Source organism: Capricornis sumatraensis, chromosome 2, assembly GCF_032405125.1.
Source record: "Capricornis sumatraensis isolate serow.1 chromosome 2, serow.2, whole genome shotgun sequence".
Classification (NCBI taxonomy): domain Eukaryota; kingdom Metazoa; phylum Chordata; class Mammalia; order Artiodactyla; family Bovidae; genus Capricornis; species Capricornis sumatraensis.
In genome coordinates, this window is record NC_091070.1 from 58,852,897 (window position 1) to 58,874,326 (window position 21,430).

The window sequence follows — 21,430 nt, forward strand, 5'->3', positions numbered from 1 at the left end:
AATCCTTTTTAAGAGGGTGATAAAGTTAATGATCCTTTTTTTAAATTAGTAAACTGTACTTATAGTTTAGGATTTTAGTAATGTATGAGCTTTGCACCTTTCATTTTCAACTCCAATTGTATTTACCTGGCTTTCACCATGTCAAAGGCAAATAGTTTCTAAGCTGATAGAGAAGCGTCCCATTTCACTGAGAACAAACCCCAGTAACCTTGTTATTCAGAAGAAACTATTGTCAATTCATAGACTTTCTAGACTAATTTTAATCCTAAAATATTTAATTATAATATTACTTGCACAAACAGTTAAGGACTACTTTGTAGCCAGTGGGTGTGTCTGAAAGGAGTTAAACTTCGTGTTTCTTGGATGACTTGAGGTACAGTCACAGCCAAGCCCACCTGACCATCATCCTACAAACATTTTACAGATGAGTGATGAGCTATGTCATTCTGACCGCTGTTTACCCAAAACATACACTTTTTCATGAGGCTTGTGAATCAGAAGAAAAAACCCACAAAACACTGAATCTACTTAGTTGAATGAGTTTGCTTTCCCCCCCACCCCCTGGGAGTAAAAGATATTTAAGTGTTACCAAAACCAGGATAGAAGATGGTTTTTCTAAGTAGAAAAAAGTAGAGCTTTTCTTTAGCCCTTCATGCATCTATAGGCGTCTTGTCTGAACCTGAGTTAAAGTAGTCCTGCCTGTTTGTTTTTTATTGGTTACCTTGTGTTTTTATGTTGACAAGTAAAGTTGGCCTCGCAGCTGTTCACATGACATCATTTTTCTTTGTTTCAGAGGGTTTATTACCTCTCTTTGGAATTTTACATGGGCCGAACATTACAGAACACCATGATCAACCTTGGCCTGCAGAATGCCTGTGACGAGGCCATCTACCAGGTACATTATCTCTGTATTTCTCTTATTCTCTCCCTTTAAATTTCAGGTTCAACTCAGGAACCTTGGGGAGAGATCATCCTCCCTAAAAGAAAGAAAAAAATAAGATGAAAAATTGTTTCTGTAGACATGGCTGTTACAAACTATTAGAAATGTACACTATATTACTACTGATCTCTGGTTTAAGAGGAACACAGTTAGAGAACTAGTTTTGCCCCATGAGAATTTCGTTCTGCAATCAGTTTTTGACAGCATTCCACAACAAATTGCGGTTTAGAGATTTGCATCTGAACAGCCTTTAAAGAGTACTTGAGTCCCTGCTGTCAGAATCACAAGCTTTTCTTTGGACTCCTATCTACTTTTTAAAAATGATCAAAATTTGACTGTTCTTTGTATATCAAGACATTATCTGAAATTAATAAGCTTTTAAAATTCTGTTGTCATACTTTCTCCGTTGCTTCATGAGATGTAAAAATACACTTCCTCTTTAAATGAGAAGCTTGAGGTCTTGAACCTAACGTGCTAATTTGTTTGTATGAACATATTTAACTGGCCCTCTCCTGACCTTCAAGTATATTCTTACCAAAAATAGTCATTAACTTTTCTGATGTGGTTGATGGGAGGAATGTGTATTTGCAAAGATGCACTCTAGATGAGAGACTGTTTAAATCGCTTTTGTCCTGGCATGGGGTTGTTGTCCCCTTATGTGGACAGCTGCTTGTCACTAGGGCTGGTTTCCTTCGTGTGGGTTTAGCAGAGCATTCCGTGTCAAAGAACAATTGCAGCTCCTCTTTGCTTCCCTTTTCTTTGCTTCCCTTGATATCAGCTGAAAAAATATACTTCCTTTGGACCAGAATCCAACCAGGTGGGATGAAGTTACTCCTTGCTCAAGGAGTATAGCCTACTCTAGACTCGAATGTTTAAGAATGTTACAAATCCTAAGCACTAACCCTAACCCTAACCCTAATTATTAGGGTATTAGCAGTTGGCGTCACAGGGACCCCAGTACTCTAGTGAACCGGGAGCAAATTTGAAAGCCCTTTTAACAATGAATAGAGGCAGATCCATTTTTGAACTCTTTAGAAGACGCAGTTATCAAGACTTGTACCAGAAAACAACTTTTGATATAAAGATAGGAATTCAAATTGGTAACCAGCCCCATGGCAACTGGGGTATCCACTTTAAGCATGCATTTTTAAGTGTGTATATTATGTTTCCATGTAAAACAATATCTAATTTCATGGATTGCATCACTTTCAGATAAGAATGCAATCATTTCACAAAGGACCATCATTAGCCAGGCATGGGCTAGATTATTATCTAGTCAGCAGAGGACAGGTCTTTTAATTTATCTGATCATCAGTTTCCTCATGATAAGATGAGCAGTCCAAAGTGATCTCTGCTGCTGCTGCTGCTGCTAAGTCGCCTCAGTCGTGTCCGACTCTGTGCGACCCCAGAGACAGCAGCCCACCAGGCTCCCCCCGTCCCTGGGATTCTCCAGGCAAGAACACTGGAGTGGGTGGCCATTTCCTTCTCCAAAGCATGAAAGTGAAAAGTGAAAGTGAAGTCACTTAGTCATGTCCGACTCTCACGGACTGCAGCCTACCAGGCTCCTCTGCCCATGGGATTTTCCAGGCAAGAGTACTGGAGTGGGTTGCCATTGCCTTCTCCAAAAGCGATCTCTAGGACTACACAATTTTGATATGAGTCCATACTGCTGCTAGTGGCCTCTGGCTGTGTTGGTTCTAACACTTGAGGACAGAGAGCTGAGTGTCAACTAATTCCATCCATCCCCAAGGTTATAGATGCTCCTCAGCCTCTCACAGTCTCTCTCTTTCTTTCTTTTTTAAATTGAATATAGTTAATTTACAATATTGTGTTAGTTTCAAGTGTACAGCAAAGTGACAGATATATATATATATTCAGTTCAGTTGCTCAGTCATGTCCAACTCTTTGCGACCCCATAGACTGCAGCACACCTGGCTTACCTGTCTATCACCAACTCCCAGAGCTTGCTCAAACTCATGTCCATTGAGTCAATGATGCCATCCAATCATCTCATCCTCTGTCGCCCCCCTTTTTAGATTCTTTTCTATTATAGGCTATTACAAGATACTGAGTATAGTTCCCTGTGCTATACAGCAGGTCCTTGTTGTTTACCTATTTTATATGTAGTAGAGTGTGCATATGTTAATCCCAAACTCCTAACTTATCTTCCCCGCGACTGTTCCCTTACAATCTGTTATCTACCCCAGAGAGAAGTAGAGGATTTTAGGCCCATCCCAGCTGGACCACAGGACTGAGGTTTCTCTGACTGCAGTCTGGCCCCAGATCTTACAGGCAGTAACTCACTAACTGGTTTTGGGTTAACAACCTTTGACCTCAGTGAGTAAATACGTCGTGGTCATGAAAAGATGAACTTTAGTCCATCCCAGAGAATCTGACCTCATATTTTTCCGTAATTTTCAAATTTAGTCCAGATAGTGTGGACTTAGTACTAGACTATTTCTGAGGTTTTACCCTGACAACAAAAAAATAACTAAGAAATACTAATAGCCAATATTTATTGAAGAATATCTACCCAGGAATCATTCTGAGTGCTTTGTTTGTATAATCTCATTTAATTCACAGTCCTAAATGAAATAGATACTATTGTCATTGTTTTATTTTAGTTGCTAAGACGTGTCCAACCCTTTGCGACCCTGTGGACTGCAGCCTGCCAGACCCCTCTGTCCATGGAATTTCCCAGGCAAAAATACTAGAGTGGTTTGCTATTTCCTTCTCCAACAGATACAATTATCCTCATTTTATTTTAATTTTTTTTTTTAGTTTTATTATTTTTCTTTTGGTTGTATGGCACAGTTTGCAGGATCTTGGTTCCCCCACCAGGGATTGAACCTAGGCCCCTGGCAACAGAAGCATGGAGTCTTAACCACTGGACTGCCCCCATGTCCTCATTTTTAAACAGGAGATAAAAGTCCTAGGGAGATTTAGTACCTTGCCCAGGGTCATGTAACTAATAAATAACAGAGTCGTAATGGATATTTAGAGCCCATACTCTTCTCCAATCTGCTGCTGTGCCCTCACAGACAGCCTGCGTCTTCAGTCACCAGCATCTGCAGGGGTTATCTGATGTCAGTTCTAGCATTGACGGACCTGGAAGGATTGAGTTCACAGATGAACCTCGATGCCCAACCCAGAGCTTTAGGACATGACTGCTCTCTCTGAAGTGGCCTGTTTGTATCCACGTTCAATGTTGTTTTCCTTTCATCCCCAGCTTGGATTGGATATGGAGGAGTTAGAAGAAATTGAAGAAGATGCTGGGCTTGGCAATGGTGGTCTTGGGAGGCTTGCTGGTAAGAGACATTGTGAATGTGCCGTGTTGTCTGGCTATTGACACCTTCTCAGATGCCATGCATGACTATTCCTATAGAATCAGCAGATTGTCTAGGAGAAGTGCAAGGTGTGACCTAGTAGTAGATGTATTTGGTTTTGGCTCTGCACTGTGGTTTGACCAGCAAATCCCATGGACAGAGGAGCCTGGTAGGCTGCAGTCCATGGGGTCACTAGGAGTTGGACACGACTGAGCGACTTCACTTTCACTTTTCACTTTCGTGCTTTGGAGAAGGAAATGGCAACCCACTCCAGTGTTCTTGCCTGGAGAATCCCAGGGACGGGGGAGCCTGGTGGGCTGCCATCTCTGGGGTCACACAGAGTCGGACACGACTAAAGCAACTTAGCAGCAGCAGCAGCAGCAGACAGACAGTAGAGAAAGGAACTTGAACAAAAGAGACATTGCTTAAAAAGTTTGGCGACATTGCTTCAAACCCCAAAGCTAACCAGATGCTTCCTGTGCCCTGAAGGGTTTCCACAGTGGCCCCTTCACTTCACTGTTCACAACTGCTCAATTCACATACTTGTGTGGTAGGACCTAAGTTGTTTAGCCCTTGTGTTATCATCTTGTGCATTGGACAGTTTGCCTTTTGATTGACTAGTGGGCAGTGATACACTTGTTATACTATTCAGCTCAGTTCAGTTCAGTCACTCAGTCATGTCCGACTCTTTGCGACCCCTTGAATCACAGCACGCCAGGCCTCCCTGTCCATCACCAACTCCCGGAGTTCACTCAAACTCATGTCCATCGAATCTGTGATGCCATCCAGCCATCTCATCCTCTGTCGTCCCCTTTTCCTCCTTCCCCCAATCCCTTCCAGCATCAGAGTCTTTTTCAATGAGTCAGCTCTTCACATGATTGGTTCAATTTAATTAATGAATATCCTTTTTTGTATGGATTCAGTTTGAGTTTTTAATCCAGAAATTATTTTTCAACAAATATAGAGGAAAATATAATACCAATAGCATTAAATTTAAAATATGCATCCTGGACTTCCCTGGTGGTCCAGTGGTTAGAAATTTGCCTGCCAATGCAAGGGACACAGGTTTGATTCCGGGTCCAGGAAGATCCTACGCACCATGAGGCAACCAAGCCTGTGCACAACTACTGAGCCTGCACTCTAGGACCCTTGTGCCACAAGAGAAGGCACTGCAATGAGAAGCCTTGTTCACCACTACTAGAGAGTAGCCCCTGCTTACCACAACTAGAGAAAGCCTGAGTGCAGCAACACAGAACCAAAAATAAAGTAAGTTTAAAAAAAATTCAGCCAACAAGGCCGTGTATTATCACAGAACAACTCTAGAGGTTGGCCATTCCAAGGTTTATTTATTCCACAGCACAGTTCAGTCAGGACTCTGCATCTCTGTGGTTCTTTTGACTTTTCATGGAAAAAAGACAGCAGCAGTAAGGAGACTCTTTAACTGTACCCAGCAGACCTCCTAGCAGCTCTCATTGGGTAGAATGACTCATCGTATGCTAAGGCCAAAACCAAAACTGGTGAAGGACATAGAATTACCATGAAGAATCTAGTCAAGAATTACTTGTCTAGCCTAGAAGTTTAGTGAAGCAATATTCACTTCCAGGTCCAGCCTCCCTGAAGCATAACCTGGTATGTGAACAACACTGGAATTCCATTAGCCAGAAGGAGAGTCTGCCACAGATGTCCCAGTCGGTCAGATGGGTCACATGTAAATTATACATGTCTTTTCAAGCAAGGGGGCATGGAGACAGGTTTCCCTAGAAAGGGCAGTGCAAGAGACAAGAACATGTCTAACACAGACCAGTTTCCTTAGCTATTCTCAAATGGAATGCCAACATGTACGTAGTAGTAGTTTCTAGATTGTGAGATAATAAATGATGTTTGTTTTCTTCTTTATGCATTTTTGTATTTTCTAACTTTTCTATGGTATTTATTTTATTATAATTGGGGAAATGTGACTTTAAAAAATTAATACTCACTGTGCAGCAGTCTCTGTGCTTTAAAATACAAATATGGTTTCTCATAGAAAAATGTTTTGTGGCTGCCATGTTTTTTAGAGAAAGACACATTTTTACTTACCTTGATAACTCTGTCTTTTGCTTGTGCTCGATTTACTTTAGCCTGCTTCCTGGATTCCATGGCAACTCTGGGGCTTGCAGCTTATGGATATGGCATCCGATATGAATATGGAATCTTCAATCAGAAGATTCGAGATGGATGGCAGGTATGTGACTCATATTTTTTTAATTTTATCAGTAAAATTTTGCCTTGATGTTCTGGATGATTTATAATTTACAGAATTTAACAGAGGGTATTACTAATTTCTGTAGCATTTGATGAATTCTGTCAGTCTTCCCACTTTGCTCCGCATGTAAGCTCCCTAAAAGCTGAGAGTCTGCAAGTATCACCAGTATCCTTCACCACCAGACCTATAGCATCTTTTACAGCACCAGACTCATAGGGATGCTATGAAGATACTTATCACTGAGTACCTGAATGCAGACCACCTGTAATGGGCAATGTCCTATCTCTGCAGCATGCAAAATGGAGGAGCATGTCTTTTGACTCATGATCTTTCCCAATAGCCCTTGAAGGTAGGAAGCATGTCACCATTTTTGTAGGTGAGAAAACTGAGGCTCTTAAGAGGTGAAGTCACCTCAGATCACACTTTTGGTAAATCTGCATCCCCAGATTTCCCAGTCACAATCAGTATTCTTTTCTACATGCAGAGTCTTGCCCTCTTTAGTATGCCTTTTTTGTTCAGTCACTCAGTTGTGTCCAACTCTTTGTGACACCATGGACTGCAGCATGCCAGGCTTTCCTGTCTTTCACTATCTCCCAGAGGTTGCTCAAACTCACATCTTAATATGCCTGTCTTATTAGATATATAAACTCAGTTTTCTGCTTTTTTTTTATATAAGATAACAGTAGGCAGCCTTGTTAACTATTACATCAAATAAATCTGGCAATTTATAGTGTAATTATAGTGCTCCATAGAAAATTGCACAAATAGTAATTAATCCATATAAATGACCCTCATTTTATTTTCATATAACCAAACCAGATTCTTAAGTATTTGTTTCTGTTTATCTTTAGTAATCCTTTGAGCTACAGTCATATAGCTGTCTGTGCACGGACAGTTTTCCTTGAGGTTAAATGTGATTTAGGCTTTCTCTTTCTCCCTATCCTTGTCTCATACCCATACCCCAAAGATACTGGATTTTCAAAAAAGCCTGACCTCTCTGAGCCCTTGTCAGAGTTCTAAGAGTCAATCCAAAGGCAGCGCACTCAGGCATTGGGTTGGGGGACCTAGGCTAGAGCTAATCCCCAGGGAGGGGAAGGATGAGAAGCTGAGTGTCGTCACCATCTGCTTTTTCCTCCCTCAGTATATGGACACTTTCTGGGCCAAAGAAAGTAGATACTAAAAGATTTGATTTGATGAGAGGTTGCATCGAGGAAAGTCCCAGAAGGAGAATATCAGAAACCTATTGAAAGACAAACTTCCAAATTTTGTTAAGGACCAGTGTATCTTCAGGGGCTTCCCTGGTGGGCTCAGTTGGTAAAGAATCTGCTTGCAATTCAAGAGACTGCCTGCAATGCAGCAGACCTGAGTTCGATCCCTGGAGAAGGAAACGGCAAACCACTCCAATATTCCTGCCTTGGAAATCTCATGGACAGAGGAGCCTGGTGGGCTACAGTCTGTGGGGTTGCAAGAGTCTGACACAACTTAGCTACTAAACCACCACCACCAATGCATCTTCAGTTCAGTTCAGTTCAGTCACTCAGTCGTGTCAGACTCTTTGCGATCCCATGAACCGCAGCATGCCAGGCCTCCCTATCCATCACCAACTGCCAGAGTCTACCCAAACCCATGTCCATTGAGTCAGTGATGCCATCCAACCATCTCATCCTCTGTTGTCCCCTTCTCCTCCTGCCCTCAATCTTTCCCAGCATCAGGGTCTTTTCAAATGAGTCAGCTCTTCACATCAGGTGGCCAAAGTATTGGAGTTTCAGCCTCAGCATCAGTCCTTCCAATGAACACCCAGGACTGGTCTCCTTTAGAAGGGACTGATTGGATCTCCTTGCAGTCCAAGGGACTCTCAAGAGTCTTCTCCAATACCACAGTTCAAAAGCATCAATTCTTCAGCACTCAGCTTTCTTTATGGTCCAACTCTCACATCCATACCTGACTACTGAAAAAACCATAGCCTTGACTAAACGGACCTTTGTTGACAAAGTAATGTCTCTGCTTTTTAATATGCTGTCTAGGTTGGTCATAACTTTCTTTCCAAGGAGTAAGCATCTTTTAATTTCATGGCTGCAATCACCATCTGCAGTGATTTTGGAGCCCCAAAAAATAAAGTCAGCCACTGTTTCCACTGTTTCCCCATCTATTTGCCATGAAGTGATGGGACTGGTATCTTCAGCTACTCCTAAACCAATTAGAAGGCAGTATTGGGTAGGAAAAAACATTTGGGCTCTAATTTGAGATCTCATTTCTAATTTGAGGCCTAATTACAATTCATTACCCTTATGAGTTATGCTGCCTTCATTAGGTTACCTAACTTCTCTGAACCTGGGTTTTCTTGTCTGCAAAATAGAGATGCCAGCTTCCCAAAATTATGATAAAAATATGTAAAATGTCTTGCATACAAATAGGTACTCAATGATGTTAATTTTGCCTAATAAAAGGAAGATACTTTCACAAACTGTGGCATTGTATAATATATTAATATAGCCATTGATATTATATTTTTGATTAATTATAGTAAAATGGGAAATTGTTTATGTTAGTTGAAAAAAGGGGATATAGGATCATGTGAATAGTATGACCTATCCAAAGGAAACAAAAAAGATAAAATGCTAGGGAAAAAAAGTATATATATATATATATATATACATATCTCAAAGGTTCAGTAGTAATTAATTATCTCTGGGAAATAGGATTATGGGTGACTTTGACTATCCTTTTATTCTTCTACATGAGTCAGAGTCTATAAGAAATGTGTATTTTATAATCATAAAAAGTTATAAAAAATAATTGGCTACCTTCTACGATGAAGAAATCTAGGGTTACATGGTAAGAAGCTTAGCTTGGCGGGCATTTCCAGCAGGACCAAGATTTTAACACACCATAACCAAGCAATACATGGTATTCATTCTCAGTCTTTGTATCCTGTGTGATACTCATTATGCCCCACAATGTTTAAGGATTTCATTTTTTACTTTTCTATGAAAGATTTCTTTTTAAATTCAGCTGCTCAATCTCAAGAAAATTCTTTCAAGTGCATTTTCCCCAAAGTGTTATGAAAGACCACTCTGTTATTCACACCTTTGACCTTTGCTACCTTTAAATGGCCTTATTCCAGGAAACTTTCCCTTCTCTCCTGTGAGACCCAAGAAGTATACATCCCCAGTGTTTTAAGGGAAACAGAGAGACCAAATGGCTTTGGCTAGTCTTCAAAGCTAGCTTCACTATTATCCTTTATCACTTGTTTTAACTTGAAAATGAGTCAGAAAGGCACCTAATTTTATCTACCATGGCAATTGCTCACTGGGATGGGATTTTAAAGAGCAAAGATAAAATACATCATACCATAAAAAAGAAACTATTTCCATTAAAAAAAAAAAATATATATATATATATATACACATATATCTTTCAGGAAAGCAACATGCTTTCTCAGCCCATGGTCACTCCCCAACTCACATCAGCTACAGGGTTGCTCATACCATAGAAACGGCTGATGAAAATTGCACAGGCTAGGAAGATTTTTCGGAGAAGGCAATGGCACCACACTCCAGTACTCTTGCCTGGAAAATCCCATGGACAGTGACGGAGGAGCCTGGTAGGCTGCAGTCCATGGGGTCACTAAGTCGGACATGACTGAGCAATTTCACTTTCACTTTTCACTGTCATGCACTGGAGAAGGAAATGGCAACCCACTCCAGTGTTCATTCCTGGAGAATCCAAGGGATGGGGGAGCCTGGTGGGCTGCCGTCTATGGGGTCACACAGAGTCGGACACAACTGAAGCAACTTAGCAGCAGCAGCAGCAGCAGGAAGATTTTTAAAGGGTGATGGACTTTCAGTTTTTGAAGGCACTCTTCAAGGAAGATTTGCAGTAACAAAGTGTTCTTTGTGAACTCCACCCTGCCCTCAAAGAAAATAATTTTATTGCTAAAATGCTTGACCTACCTTGAACTCTACTGGGGATCATAGAAACCTTATCAGGAATAGTTCTCTGAAAATGACTGGACGCTGGGAGGGAAAGGGGGAAAGACAATTGCGACAGCCTCACATTAAAAGTTTAACAGTCACGTGCTAAAGTTCTGGGTGGAAAAGTATGCTGGCAGTAGAAATCTCAGAGTTGAATCGAGCCATCTGCTGGAACCTTCTGTCTCTTAGAGCCCGTGACCAGCCTGCTCTGACTAGCCATGCACAGTTCACATTACCCAGCAAGCTTCCTGTGGCCACTGTTGAGTTCTCGGTGTTCCCCAGAAACATTTTTCAGTGATTGATTTCATCAGACAGCAAAGTTTGTTGACACCACCTGATTTTTACTCACTGGTTCTTCATGTCCTGTGTAGCCCACAATTGAGAGGAAAAGCATTTCTTAGTATTCAATCACTGACTGAGACCCTGAGCTGACCTCTGCTTCCATGCTGGCAGGAATAGATTCCATTGAGTAATTTCTCTAGGAAAATGCCAGATCCAGCTGCCACACACTCCTCACCCCTACCCAGAGGGGCACTTTGCTCCCCACTCCAAGTCTTCTGCTTGCTTTATCTCAGCTCCTTTTCATCTGGGATGTTCAGATCCAAACAGCCCACTTGGATATAAATGAAAGCTTTCCTCCCATCTGGCCCCTGCTCTTCATATGGCTCCGCAAGCTGGGGCGTTCAGGGATCACTGGCTACATGGAAATCTAAATTTACAGGCTAATTTGTTGGAAGGAAGCAGGATAGAGGAGGTTTATCACCACCCCACAGCCTTTGTGGATTGGGTGGGGGGCAGTTCTCTCTTTCTCTTCTGATCTGCTCATACCAGCTTGTGTTTATGAAACATCTATGCTTCAATTTACCTTAAAAAACAAGCTTTGTATAATTGAGGGTATTATTGACAGATTCCTTGCCAAAATCAAGAAGAAACTCAATAAAGAATAGCAAGCTAGGAGTTCTATTCTCCTACAGAATGTGTTAAGTAACCCAGTGGAATTAAAATCAGCCATTATTTGCTGGGGAAAAATCAGACCAACAGTGGATTGCACTGAGAGTGACTGGCTGACTAGTCAGTCCCTTATCACTTAACAGTGTGTCCTCAAAAGAGCAAATGCAGCCTCGGACTTGCACGGGAGGGGCTGGCGGTGGGAAGCCCGGAGTTCAGTTTCTCTTCTATGGGCATTTCATTCTGCTTGAGGGGAGAACAGTCTGAATCTGCTGCATTTATCAGCAGAAAATATGTTGTCCCCTTAACTGTGCACATTTTTTGAGAGGAAAGCTGTTTCTGCCTCACTGTCTTCCTGGTTCATGTACAACCTGAAGGTGTATATTAACAAGAGTCCTGCATGCTGAAATGAGGCATCTAGGCCCTAAGGTTCATTCTTGTTACAGAGATTAGTGTTCACATTAATCAGTATTTGAAACCCAGAACCTGCCCCCTTGCCTAAGTGCAGCACGAAGTGTTTTTTAATTAAGGTTGTTTGATGCTTTGTGGATATTCTCATTTATTTTTCATCAAGTTTCTAGTTATTAATATGAGCTAGTGGGCTCTAACTTTACCAATCTCTTATCAACTGATAAAAATTCTGTCCTTTCCTTGTTAAATTTTCATTGTCTTTTTTGTTGTTCTCTTTATGCCAGGGATAGCGGAAGTCTCAGATCTGAATTATAGTTCCTGACTTGGTATCACCATGTAGCTCCTGGCTGCACCATGTGCCCAGTGTCTTCATGTTAAGATGCAGACTTTTAAAGGCAAATACTGCCTGAGACTCTGCATTTGAACAGGATGCATTTTACTGATTAACTCACATCTAGGCCCAGCCTTCCCTAGGCTTCCTCCTGCATTTGCTACATTCTCCTGTCTCCAGCAGACCTTCTATCTAAAGATGTTGTTTCTGTGAGTCCCCTCTTCATTCATCATGTTGCTGGTAGTTCCTGTTAATGGGCAGCTTACTGAAATTCCCAATATAAAGTCATGATCATTGTTTGAATAAATGGATATGTGTTAGCTTGTCTGGCTGTTGACATTAATGTTTTATCTAATATCTCAAAAGTTAGCTGTGTTTGTTCACCTCTCTCCACACTGCCTGGGGCAGACACTGAACTCATATGTAGGTGATCATGAAGCATCCAGTATTGTGTGATAATTCATAATTAATATCTCTTTAAACTAAAGCTGAGTTTTCTGTGAGGGAAGGATGATGAAGCAAATAGGTAAAATAACCATATTTGGGGTAATCTCATTGACAAGAGAACTTTGTATTAAAAAACCTTAACCCTCCCTTCTTGCCAGAACACAATTCCATCTTTTAATATATATACAATATTTTAAAGTTTTCACTAATAATATCTTTAAAAATGTACCCTCCTCCCACCATATGCTTGGTCGTTGTTTTGGTATTTTTATGTTTCTTTATAGAAAATAAAGTTTATTTGATGTCCAGGATGCCCTAAATACAAATTCTGATTTTAAAAATTATATAAGAAATATTTTGTTATAAACTGACATAACTGCATGGGGATACATTGAAATTATCAATAAAATAAATTCCTTACCTTGTTAATATGTGTAATTTTCAAAATGAACTGTAAGTAATAGTTCATTATCAGATCAAAATTACGTGAGGTTTAAATTAAACAAAGACTACAAAATGTAATGGTGTTCTGTTGGTGGGAATATAAATTGCTGCAGCCACTATGGGACCCAATGGACAATCCTTAAAAAACTAAAAATAGAACTACCATATGTTCTAGCAATTCCATTCATGGGCATATATCTGGAAAAAGTGAAAACATTAATTTGAAAACATACATGTACCCCAATGTTCATAGCAGCACTATTTACAATTGTCAAGACATGGAAGCAGCCCAAGTGCCCATCAACAGATGAACGGATAACGATATGATATGTATATGCCATGAAATATTACTCAGCCATAAAAAAGAAATGCTGCCACTTGTATCATGGATGGATGTGGAGAATATTATGCTTACTATGCTTAGTGAAATAGGTCACACAGAGAAGGACAAATACAATATGTTATCACTTATATGTGGAATCTAAAAAATAATATAAATGAATGCATATGCAGAATAGATTCACAGAAATAGAAAACAGACTTGTGGTTACCAAATGGGAGAAGGAAGAGGAGAGGGACAAATTAGGGGTATGGGATTAACAAACTACTATTCATAAAACAGATAAGCAACAAGGATACACTGTATAGCACAGGAAATTATTTGGCCACCTCATGCGAAGAGTTGACTCATTGGAAAAGACTCTGATGCTGGGAGGGATTGGGGGCAAGAGGAGAAGGGGACGACAGAGGATGAGATGGCTGGATGGCATCACTGACTCGATGGACGTGAGTCTGAGTGAACTCCGGGAGTTGGTGATGGACAGGGAGGCCTGGCGTGCTGCGACTCATGGGGTCGCAAAGAGTCGGACATGACTGAGCGACTGAACTGAACTGAACTGAATGGAATATAATCTGCAAAAGCACTGTCACTATGCTGAACACCTGGAACTAACACAATATTGTAACTCAACTATACTTCAATTTTTTTTTAATGGAAAAAAAAAAGTTATAGTGTTCTGTACCTGTACTGAAATAAGGGAGCTTTCTATGAGTAGCTTTTCTCCACTGATTCTGTGCTTTCTAGGCACAAAGCTCTTGACAGAAAATCATGATGTAGGACCCATCAGGTCCAGGTATCCAACAGTAAACACCACTGGGAGGCCTCTCTTTCCCTCAAGCTAGACAGTTGGCTTCCCAGATTATTAAGGCACAGGCTTTAGAACCCACAGTTCAGTTCAGTTCTGTCACTCAGTTGAGTCTGACTCTTTGTGACCCCATGGACTGCAGCAAAACAGGCCTCCCTGTCCATCACCAACTCCTGGAGCTTGTTCAAACTCGTGTCCATCGAGTTGGTGATGCCATCCAACCATCTCATCCTCTGTTGTCCCCTTCTCCTCCTGCCTTCAATCTTTCTCAGCATCAGGGTCTTTTCCAATGAGTCAGGCCAGCATCAGGTGGCCAAAGTATTGGAGCTTCAGCTTCAGCATCAGTCTTTCCAATGAATATTCAGGATTAATTTCCTTTAGGACTGACTGGTTTGGTCTCCTTGAATTCCAAGGGACTCTCAAGAGTCTTCTCCAACACCACAGTTCAAAAGCATCAATTCTTCAACTGATGAACCCACAGACCTACCGTCAAATCTTATCTGCATCATTCACTGCCCATGCAACTTTGAGCAATTATAGTTCCCTTTAAAAAGGGAGAAGCTGTAAGTTCCCTCCTATAGGATTGCTATGGGGATTAAACACAATAGTATATATATATATATAAAACGTTTAGAGCAATATTACCAAGTATTGTTGATTTAGGCTGTATGATAATAACAAAGATGAATTGAGGTTGACAGAACCAACATCTTTCTTGCCAAAGCAGTACTAAGTTAATCCAGTCAAAAATATTCTTGATTTGCTATAACTGAAGGGTAGGTCTACATCTCCTGAAAAACAAATTATAAGCCATGTCCTTTTTGCAGATAGAAGAGGCAGATGATTGGCTCAGGCATGGAAACCCCTGGGAGAAGGCCCGCCCTGAGTTCATGCTGCCTGTTCACTTCTATGGAAGAGTAGAGCACACAGAGGCTGGCACCAAATGGATCGACACCCAGGTATTTCAAGAGTCCTCACACTGAGCGTTGTATAGAGGACAACACAGTATGATGTGTATATGGTATTCAGTATAGTGTATTGTATATTGAATAACAATGTATTTTTATAAATAAATTGGTTACTTCTCTTAGTGAAACCCACTCATTTTGGAGACCAGGGTGCTGAGGTCAAGAGAGAAGTGACTTCCCTAAGGTCAAGTGACTTACCAGAGTCATTTCAGCATCTACTTTATCAGAGATTAATCAATTCTATAATCCCAGCATGCTTAGCTCTCTAGTTTTATATACCGTTGTTGAAACCAAGAGTGAATAAAGTTAAATGTCATTCCTCACACCACTGCCATATGTACACTGACTTTTAAATTTTAAGGGGTAAATATTTTAAAATTGAAATATTTATTCAATGGATTACCAAAAATTTTCATTACAAACTCAAGAAAAACAATGCAAAATATTGCAAAATGCATGCTGTTATTATGTGCCAGATCACTGCTAGAGGAATAATGCTGGTGTCAATCCAAGTGGACTTAATTCCTGGACGTGTATTTATCCTGCCCCTAGCCTGAGGGCAGGCAGGGGCAGATCCTGCCCCAGCCCCAGCATTCCCAGCATGCCAATTGCAGGAGACATAAGAGGCTCAGGTTTCCGGTTTGATCCCTGGGTCAAGAAGATCCCCTGGAGGAGGAAATGGCAACCTACTCCAGTATTCTTGCCTGGAGAATCCCATGGACAGAGGAGCCTGGCAGGCTACAGTTCATAGAGTCACAAAGAGTCAGACATAACTGAAGCAACTTAGCATGCACACACGCAGAGTAGAGTGTTACCTTGTTACTGAACAATTTATTTTTCAGCCCCTTCAGTGGAGGAGCTGTGCTTTGCTATCCTCATACTTCCTGATAAAAAACCCCTAAGCACTGTTGGACTGCATTGTCCAGTCAGGAGGCTCCACTTGAGATACTTGTTTAGTAAATATAGTCTTAAGCCAGAAAAGATGTCTCATTGGCCATTCTTTAAAAGCTTAAAGAAAATAGTGAAGACCAGGGAAATGTTCTTTGTTATATAGCAAAATCAGGGGCCAAACTCAGTCTTGTAATGCTACATTCAGTTGGTTTGTGGACTAATCTTCATAAATAAATGCTTCATTTTATCTTAGAAGAATCAAGACCCATGTTATAGCAGACTTTTAAAATAATGCTTTATTCTGCTAATCCATGCAAAGCTAGTCACAGTTCAGAAAAGTAAGACTTTTTTAAAAAAGTCTTTTTTTTTTTGCAGCATATGAAGTAATGGATTAGAAGCTAAAATAGGTCATTATATATAATGATATAAGGAATAACTTAATATGGTGATTTCAAGATATTTCCTTATATCTCCTCCACTTCTATTTTGGTCAAACAATAGACCACAGTCTGAGTTACAGTTGTTTACAAATATGATCAGGAAAACTGCAACAAATCAATTGCTAATATGCCCAAAGAATTCTCACATGTTTTGAGTATTAAACTAGCAAGTATTTGATGTCTAAAACTTCCAGGCTTCTGATCTATTTAAATGTATGCAGTTTACACATTCAATCCTAGAAGCATTCTGTTTACTCCGTAGGTCCCGCTGATAACCTTATGATGACCTGATGATGTATTTACAAAGTGCCTCTAGACAGTTTCATAATCTATCTAGAAATCCAAATGGGGAGAGTGTATTTTTCTGTGCCCACAAAGGCAAGGTTATGGGGCAGATGTAATAAAGAGTGAGCTCACCCTTCTCGTGCAGAACTTTATGGATTGATGCTATAGCCTGATCAGCCCCCAGATTTGTAACTAGTGAGGTCAGAGAGCATGAAGTCAGACCTGATGTGTGCCTGTTTGAGGGCTTCCAGCAAATTGAACTGTCTGTGTCATTATTGTGTCAGTTCAGGTCCTCAGGGAAGCAGACGGCAGGGAGGATTAGAAGTGCAAGTGACCTATTGCAGAAGTGCTATGAAAAATTAGGGGGAAGGGGACAGGAGGAGGGGGAATTCGTCCAGACTGCACAGGTGTGACACCTGTGAAGAGAGAGGGAAAGAAGGATTTCTCAGGAAGAGCCTCACACTGCACCACAGCTCTGAGCGAGTGCCCAGGCTTCTTACGGGGGTCCCGGCTCTCCTGCTCCCACCACCACGAGAGCATCCCGGAGAAGGTGCAGCCCGTGTCAGCTCCGAGGTGGCGATTTCTCCCCAAAGTTCTCTAAAGGGACTTCCGAGCCATGCGCTTCCCCAGCTGCCTCAGTTATGCTGCCAGGGTCAGGAAGATGAGTCATGTTTGAATCTGGCCTCAGTCCCACTCTGTAAATGACTTCCTGATTGATCACAGCTTGCTTTAAGAATCTCCAGAGACCTTAATTTCCTAGTAAAAGATATTCAAGTCAGTGTGATTTGTTACTCTGTGATTATGATGTTCATGAAAGTATGACTGAATGTATGTCATTGATGTAGACTAAAGTCCTTCATTCGTTTATAATTGAGCAGACCAAATTAAAGAGATCTGTGGTTAGCTTTCAACACTACCACTGTCTGTGACCTTGGGTAGGTCACGTCTCAGCCTCATTCCCCTCGTATCCGAAATGAGTAAGTTGCACTAAATGATCTCTAGCGTCCACCAATTCAACCATTCTGTCATTCCCCTTCCTCAGAGATTGACTCTGATGAGGCAGGAATAGAAGTGTCTTTTCTCACAAAAATTTTAAAGTCGTGTAAAACACAGTTCATCTTCCTGTTCTTTATTTCCATGACCACCACAAATATTGAGCTAAATTTTCCAAAGCTCACCTCTTAGACCCATCTCAGCTAATTATCAGCTGATTTGTTAGATCACTAAAATAACTCTTCTTCATGCAACTGTGAAAACTCTAGCATAGCATTTTAAACATGATATGTCATGTTTATCTTCGTACATTTCCTATTCCATTGATTTTTCACCATATTTGAAACTAGATCATTGAATAACCAACATGAAACTTATCCTGATTACTATTCTTAATGGGTACAGATTCACATTTGCTACTTTGCACATCATATTTTGTTATTCTTAGAGCAATGGCTTGATCTGAAATGCAAAAGATTTGCATCCAGATCAGGGCAAAGGACACAAAGGGAAGTCAATGTGAAACTGATAGAGAGGTCCATCTGTCTGGGTCATTCAGCCATTCAGATTGTTTCAGTGGGAGGACACTCCAGCCCTGGGAGCCTCATCTTGGTTTAGGGAACATACGATCTGAGTTGGTGATGGAGCCAGGAAACAAATTCCCATTGCTGTCTCCCAGCTCTGTGCAACCTACATCCTCCTATGTGGGCAACAGTGAGCAGCTGCTTTGGTTTCACCCCACAGGTGGTCCTGGCCCTTCCATATGACACCCCAGTGCCTGGGTATCTGAACAACACCGTCAACACCATGCGCCTCTGGTCTGCTCGGGCGCCCAATGACTTTAACCTCAGAGACTGTGAGTACAGCATGGGCTCGTGTGTCTTTAATCTTTTTCTTTACTAATTAGAACAAAAGTGAGCTGAGTTTCTGATATGAACTCTTTAGTGACTAAGCATTTTATGGAGCAGGTATGGAGAACACGGTTAAAGCAGTCCTTCAGTCTGACCTTCATAGACTCTCCTGTGAATCAGAGCTTGAAGTTTTGCTGAAATCCTTTTGAGTTTTTAGGAATTTTAGGAACCCCACATGGCAGAAGGTCCCCAGCCTCTGGGCCATGGACCAGTACCTTCTGTCAGATCAGTAGTGGCATTAGATTGGAAATAAAATCCACACTAAATGTAATGTGCTTAAATCATCCCAAACCATCCCCCCCACCCTAAGTCCATGGAGAAATTGTCTTCCACAAAATCAGTCCCTAGTCCCAAAGAGGTTGGAGTAGTCAACAAGCAGGGTATTCAGCAAGCATCAGATGAGATCATGGGGGTTCTGAAGACAGCAGCTGGCCTGTCTGTTTATTGATTTTTCTAACATTTCCTTCAGTTAATGTTGGAGACTACATTCAGGCCGTGCTGGACCGGAATCTGGCCGAGAACATCTCCCGGGTCCTCTATCCCAATGATAATGTGAGTGGTCAAGCTGGCTTTCTCAGTGGAAACAAGTGGCTTATTTCACAAGTGCCTATTCAGGAGCCATAAAGCACATACTTACTAATGTTTTTCTTCCTGTCAGTGAGGAATAATCTCCATATCGCGTCCTGCATTGTCTAGATTTTCCCTCCTGTCCCAGTAAGGAACACAACTTTGTACAGTTCATGAAATCAGAACTGGTGTTTCACCCATCCTTATTTGGGAGGCTCTGTCCATGTATTTCAAAACAAAATCTGGATATAAACAGTGAGGTGCAGCTGGGACGAAGCTCTTCTTCCTTTCCAAACAGGAGTTTCATCCTCGTCATCAGAAGCCCGTGGAAGGGTCCTGCCTGTCCTCTTCCCCTCACTCATGGGTCTCCTCTGCCCCTTTGCCCCCAGGAGAGGTGGGGGTCATGGACCTCAGAACAGACCCAGCAGCAGACATTTGTTTCTTATGCCACCGGTTTATCTTGTTAAACTTTTTCTTACAGGTGATCATTCCTGTTGCTGTTGTTCAGTTACCCTGTCATGTCCGACTCTTTGCATCCCCATGGACTGCAGCACATGGACTGCAGACTGTTTCTAAATTTACACTAAAAATAATTTAGTTTAAAAAACAAAACCACTTGAGACTGAATCTCAAATGACTACAATCGATTCTTAGTGGACTTAAATGTACTTAGCTCTAACTTCTCTATGAGTAAAATAATTTTCTGGAAGCTATAATCATTTTTTTTTAAGTAATAATCTCAAAAAAAAAAAGTAATAATCTCAGAAGCAACCAAACTAGTAGTCTGCTCCACAAAGATGCCACAAAATAAGGATCTTGGGGACTAGGACATAAATGGTCCTAAGACTAGATATCCACTTGCTGTTAAACCTGTCTCCAAGGAGGAGTAAGTGGATTTGCTGCAGCATTATCAGGAACTTAATGGTATATGTTATTTTTTATTTGGGAGAAACAATGTAACTTCAGTACATTTCAGAGGAATCTGCCCTAGAGGCGGGCATGGCAACCCACTCCAGTATTCTTGCCTGGAGAATTCTCGTGAACAGAGGAGCCTGGTGGACTCGGGTCACAAAGAGTCAAACATGACTGAGCGACTAAGCACAGCACACAGTCTCTCAACATAATCACATGGTAATTTTCACTAGCTCTTCAATTAGTGTTTGCATTATTATGACCTGTCAACACTACAGACAGCTGATCTATGCCCGTCCATATCTTCATGTCATTATTTTTCCTTTCTGTAAAAAGTTTTTGTTTTTCCTGGAGTTGATGCTTGTTTTGTTGGCTTGGTTTTCTGAGTACTTTGCCCTAACCTATCCTATACTCTACCAAAGTTGTAGAAATTTCCTCTCAATATATTCAAACACCTTCAGTATTCTGTTGACTCGGTCTTTCTGAAGTCCCTTCTGGATCTCTCCTGGTTGGCTGCTCCACTGGCATCTTTGGAGGGACTTTCCCACCGTTCTAAGGACCTCTGTGCTCTTACGCTCTCTGAGGTCATTTGTTTCCAGGACCCCATGTTTTCTTTTTGCTTGTTTGATCCCTCGTTTGGATAGTACACATGCTTAGGGCTTCCTGGGAAAGGGTGTATATGAGGCCAATTTTTTTGAGACCTTTCATGTTGAAAGAGGTCTTTTTTTGCCCTCACGTTGGTAGTTTGCCTGGATATCAAAGACACAAAGATTTTTTTTTTTAATCTAGTTTTTGATGTTGCTAAAAAATGCAGTGCAATTTGAATTCTTGATCTGTTGTTTGTATTCTGCTTTTTTCCCCTTTGGAAGCTTCTAGTTTCCCTCTTCCTCTCCTTCTATCCCCCTCTAAACCCCCTATCTCCAAGTGTACTAAAATGTACTGAAAGTTTTTTTTAGAGGGGGAGGGGCTTTGGTGTGAGTCTGTTTTCACTCCTCACGCCTGGGTACCCTTTCAGTCTGGGAACACAGGACTACAGCTCTCTGAGAAATGGTCTGGGATTATTAAACATCCTCAACTGGTTCTTTAATTTTCTTACTGTTTGTCTTTTATTTATCATCTCTGTCTTCCTACTCACCTTATGGGCAATCACAACTCTCTCAGTCTGTTTCATTTTGGCTATCATGTTTTAATTTTTGAGTAGTCTTTTTTTGCTCTAGATATTTTCTTAAAGCATCTTATTCTTATTTCTTGA

The 21,430-nt window shown here is 41.1% G+C and overlaps 1 protein-coding gene across 1 annotated transcript in view; it reads left to right on the top strand.

The window, feature by feature from the left end:
- Positions 1-21,430, top strand: part of PYGL (glycogen phosphorylase L) — a 52,882-nt gene that overhangs the window by 4,208 nt on the left and 27,244 nt on the right. Inside the window, exons 2-7 of the mRNA XM_068965951.1 lie at positions 794-895; positions 4,170-4,248; positions 6,387-6,490; positions 15,039-15,170; positions 18,533-18,644; positions 19,169-19,251. Of these exons, the coding sequence (XP_068822052.1) occupies positions 794-895; positions 4,170-4,248; positions 6,387-6,490; positions 15,039-15,170; positions 18,533-18,644; positions 19,169-19,251 (612 nt within the window). The remainder of the gene's footprint in view (positions 1-793; positions 896-4,169; positions 4,249-6,386; positions 6,491-15,038; positions 15,171-18,532; positions 18,645-19,168; positions 19,252-21,430) is intronic.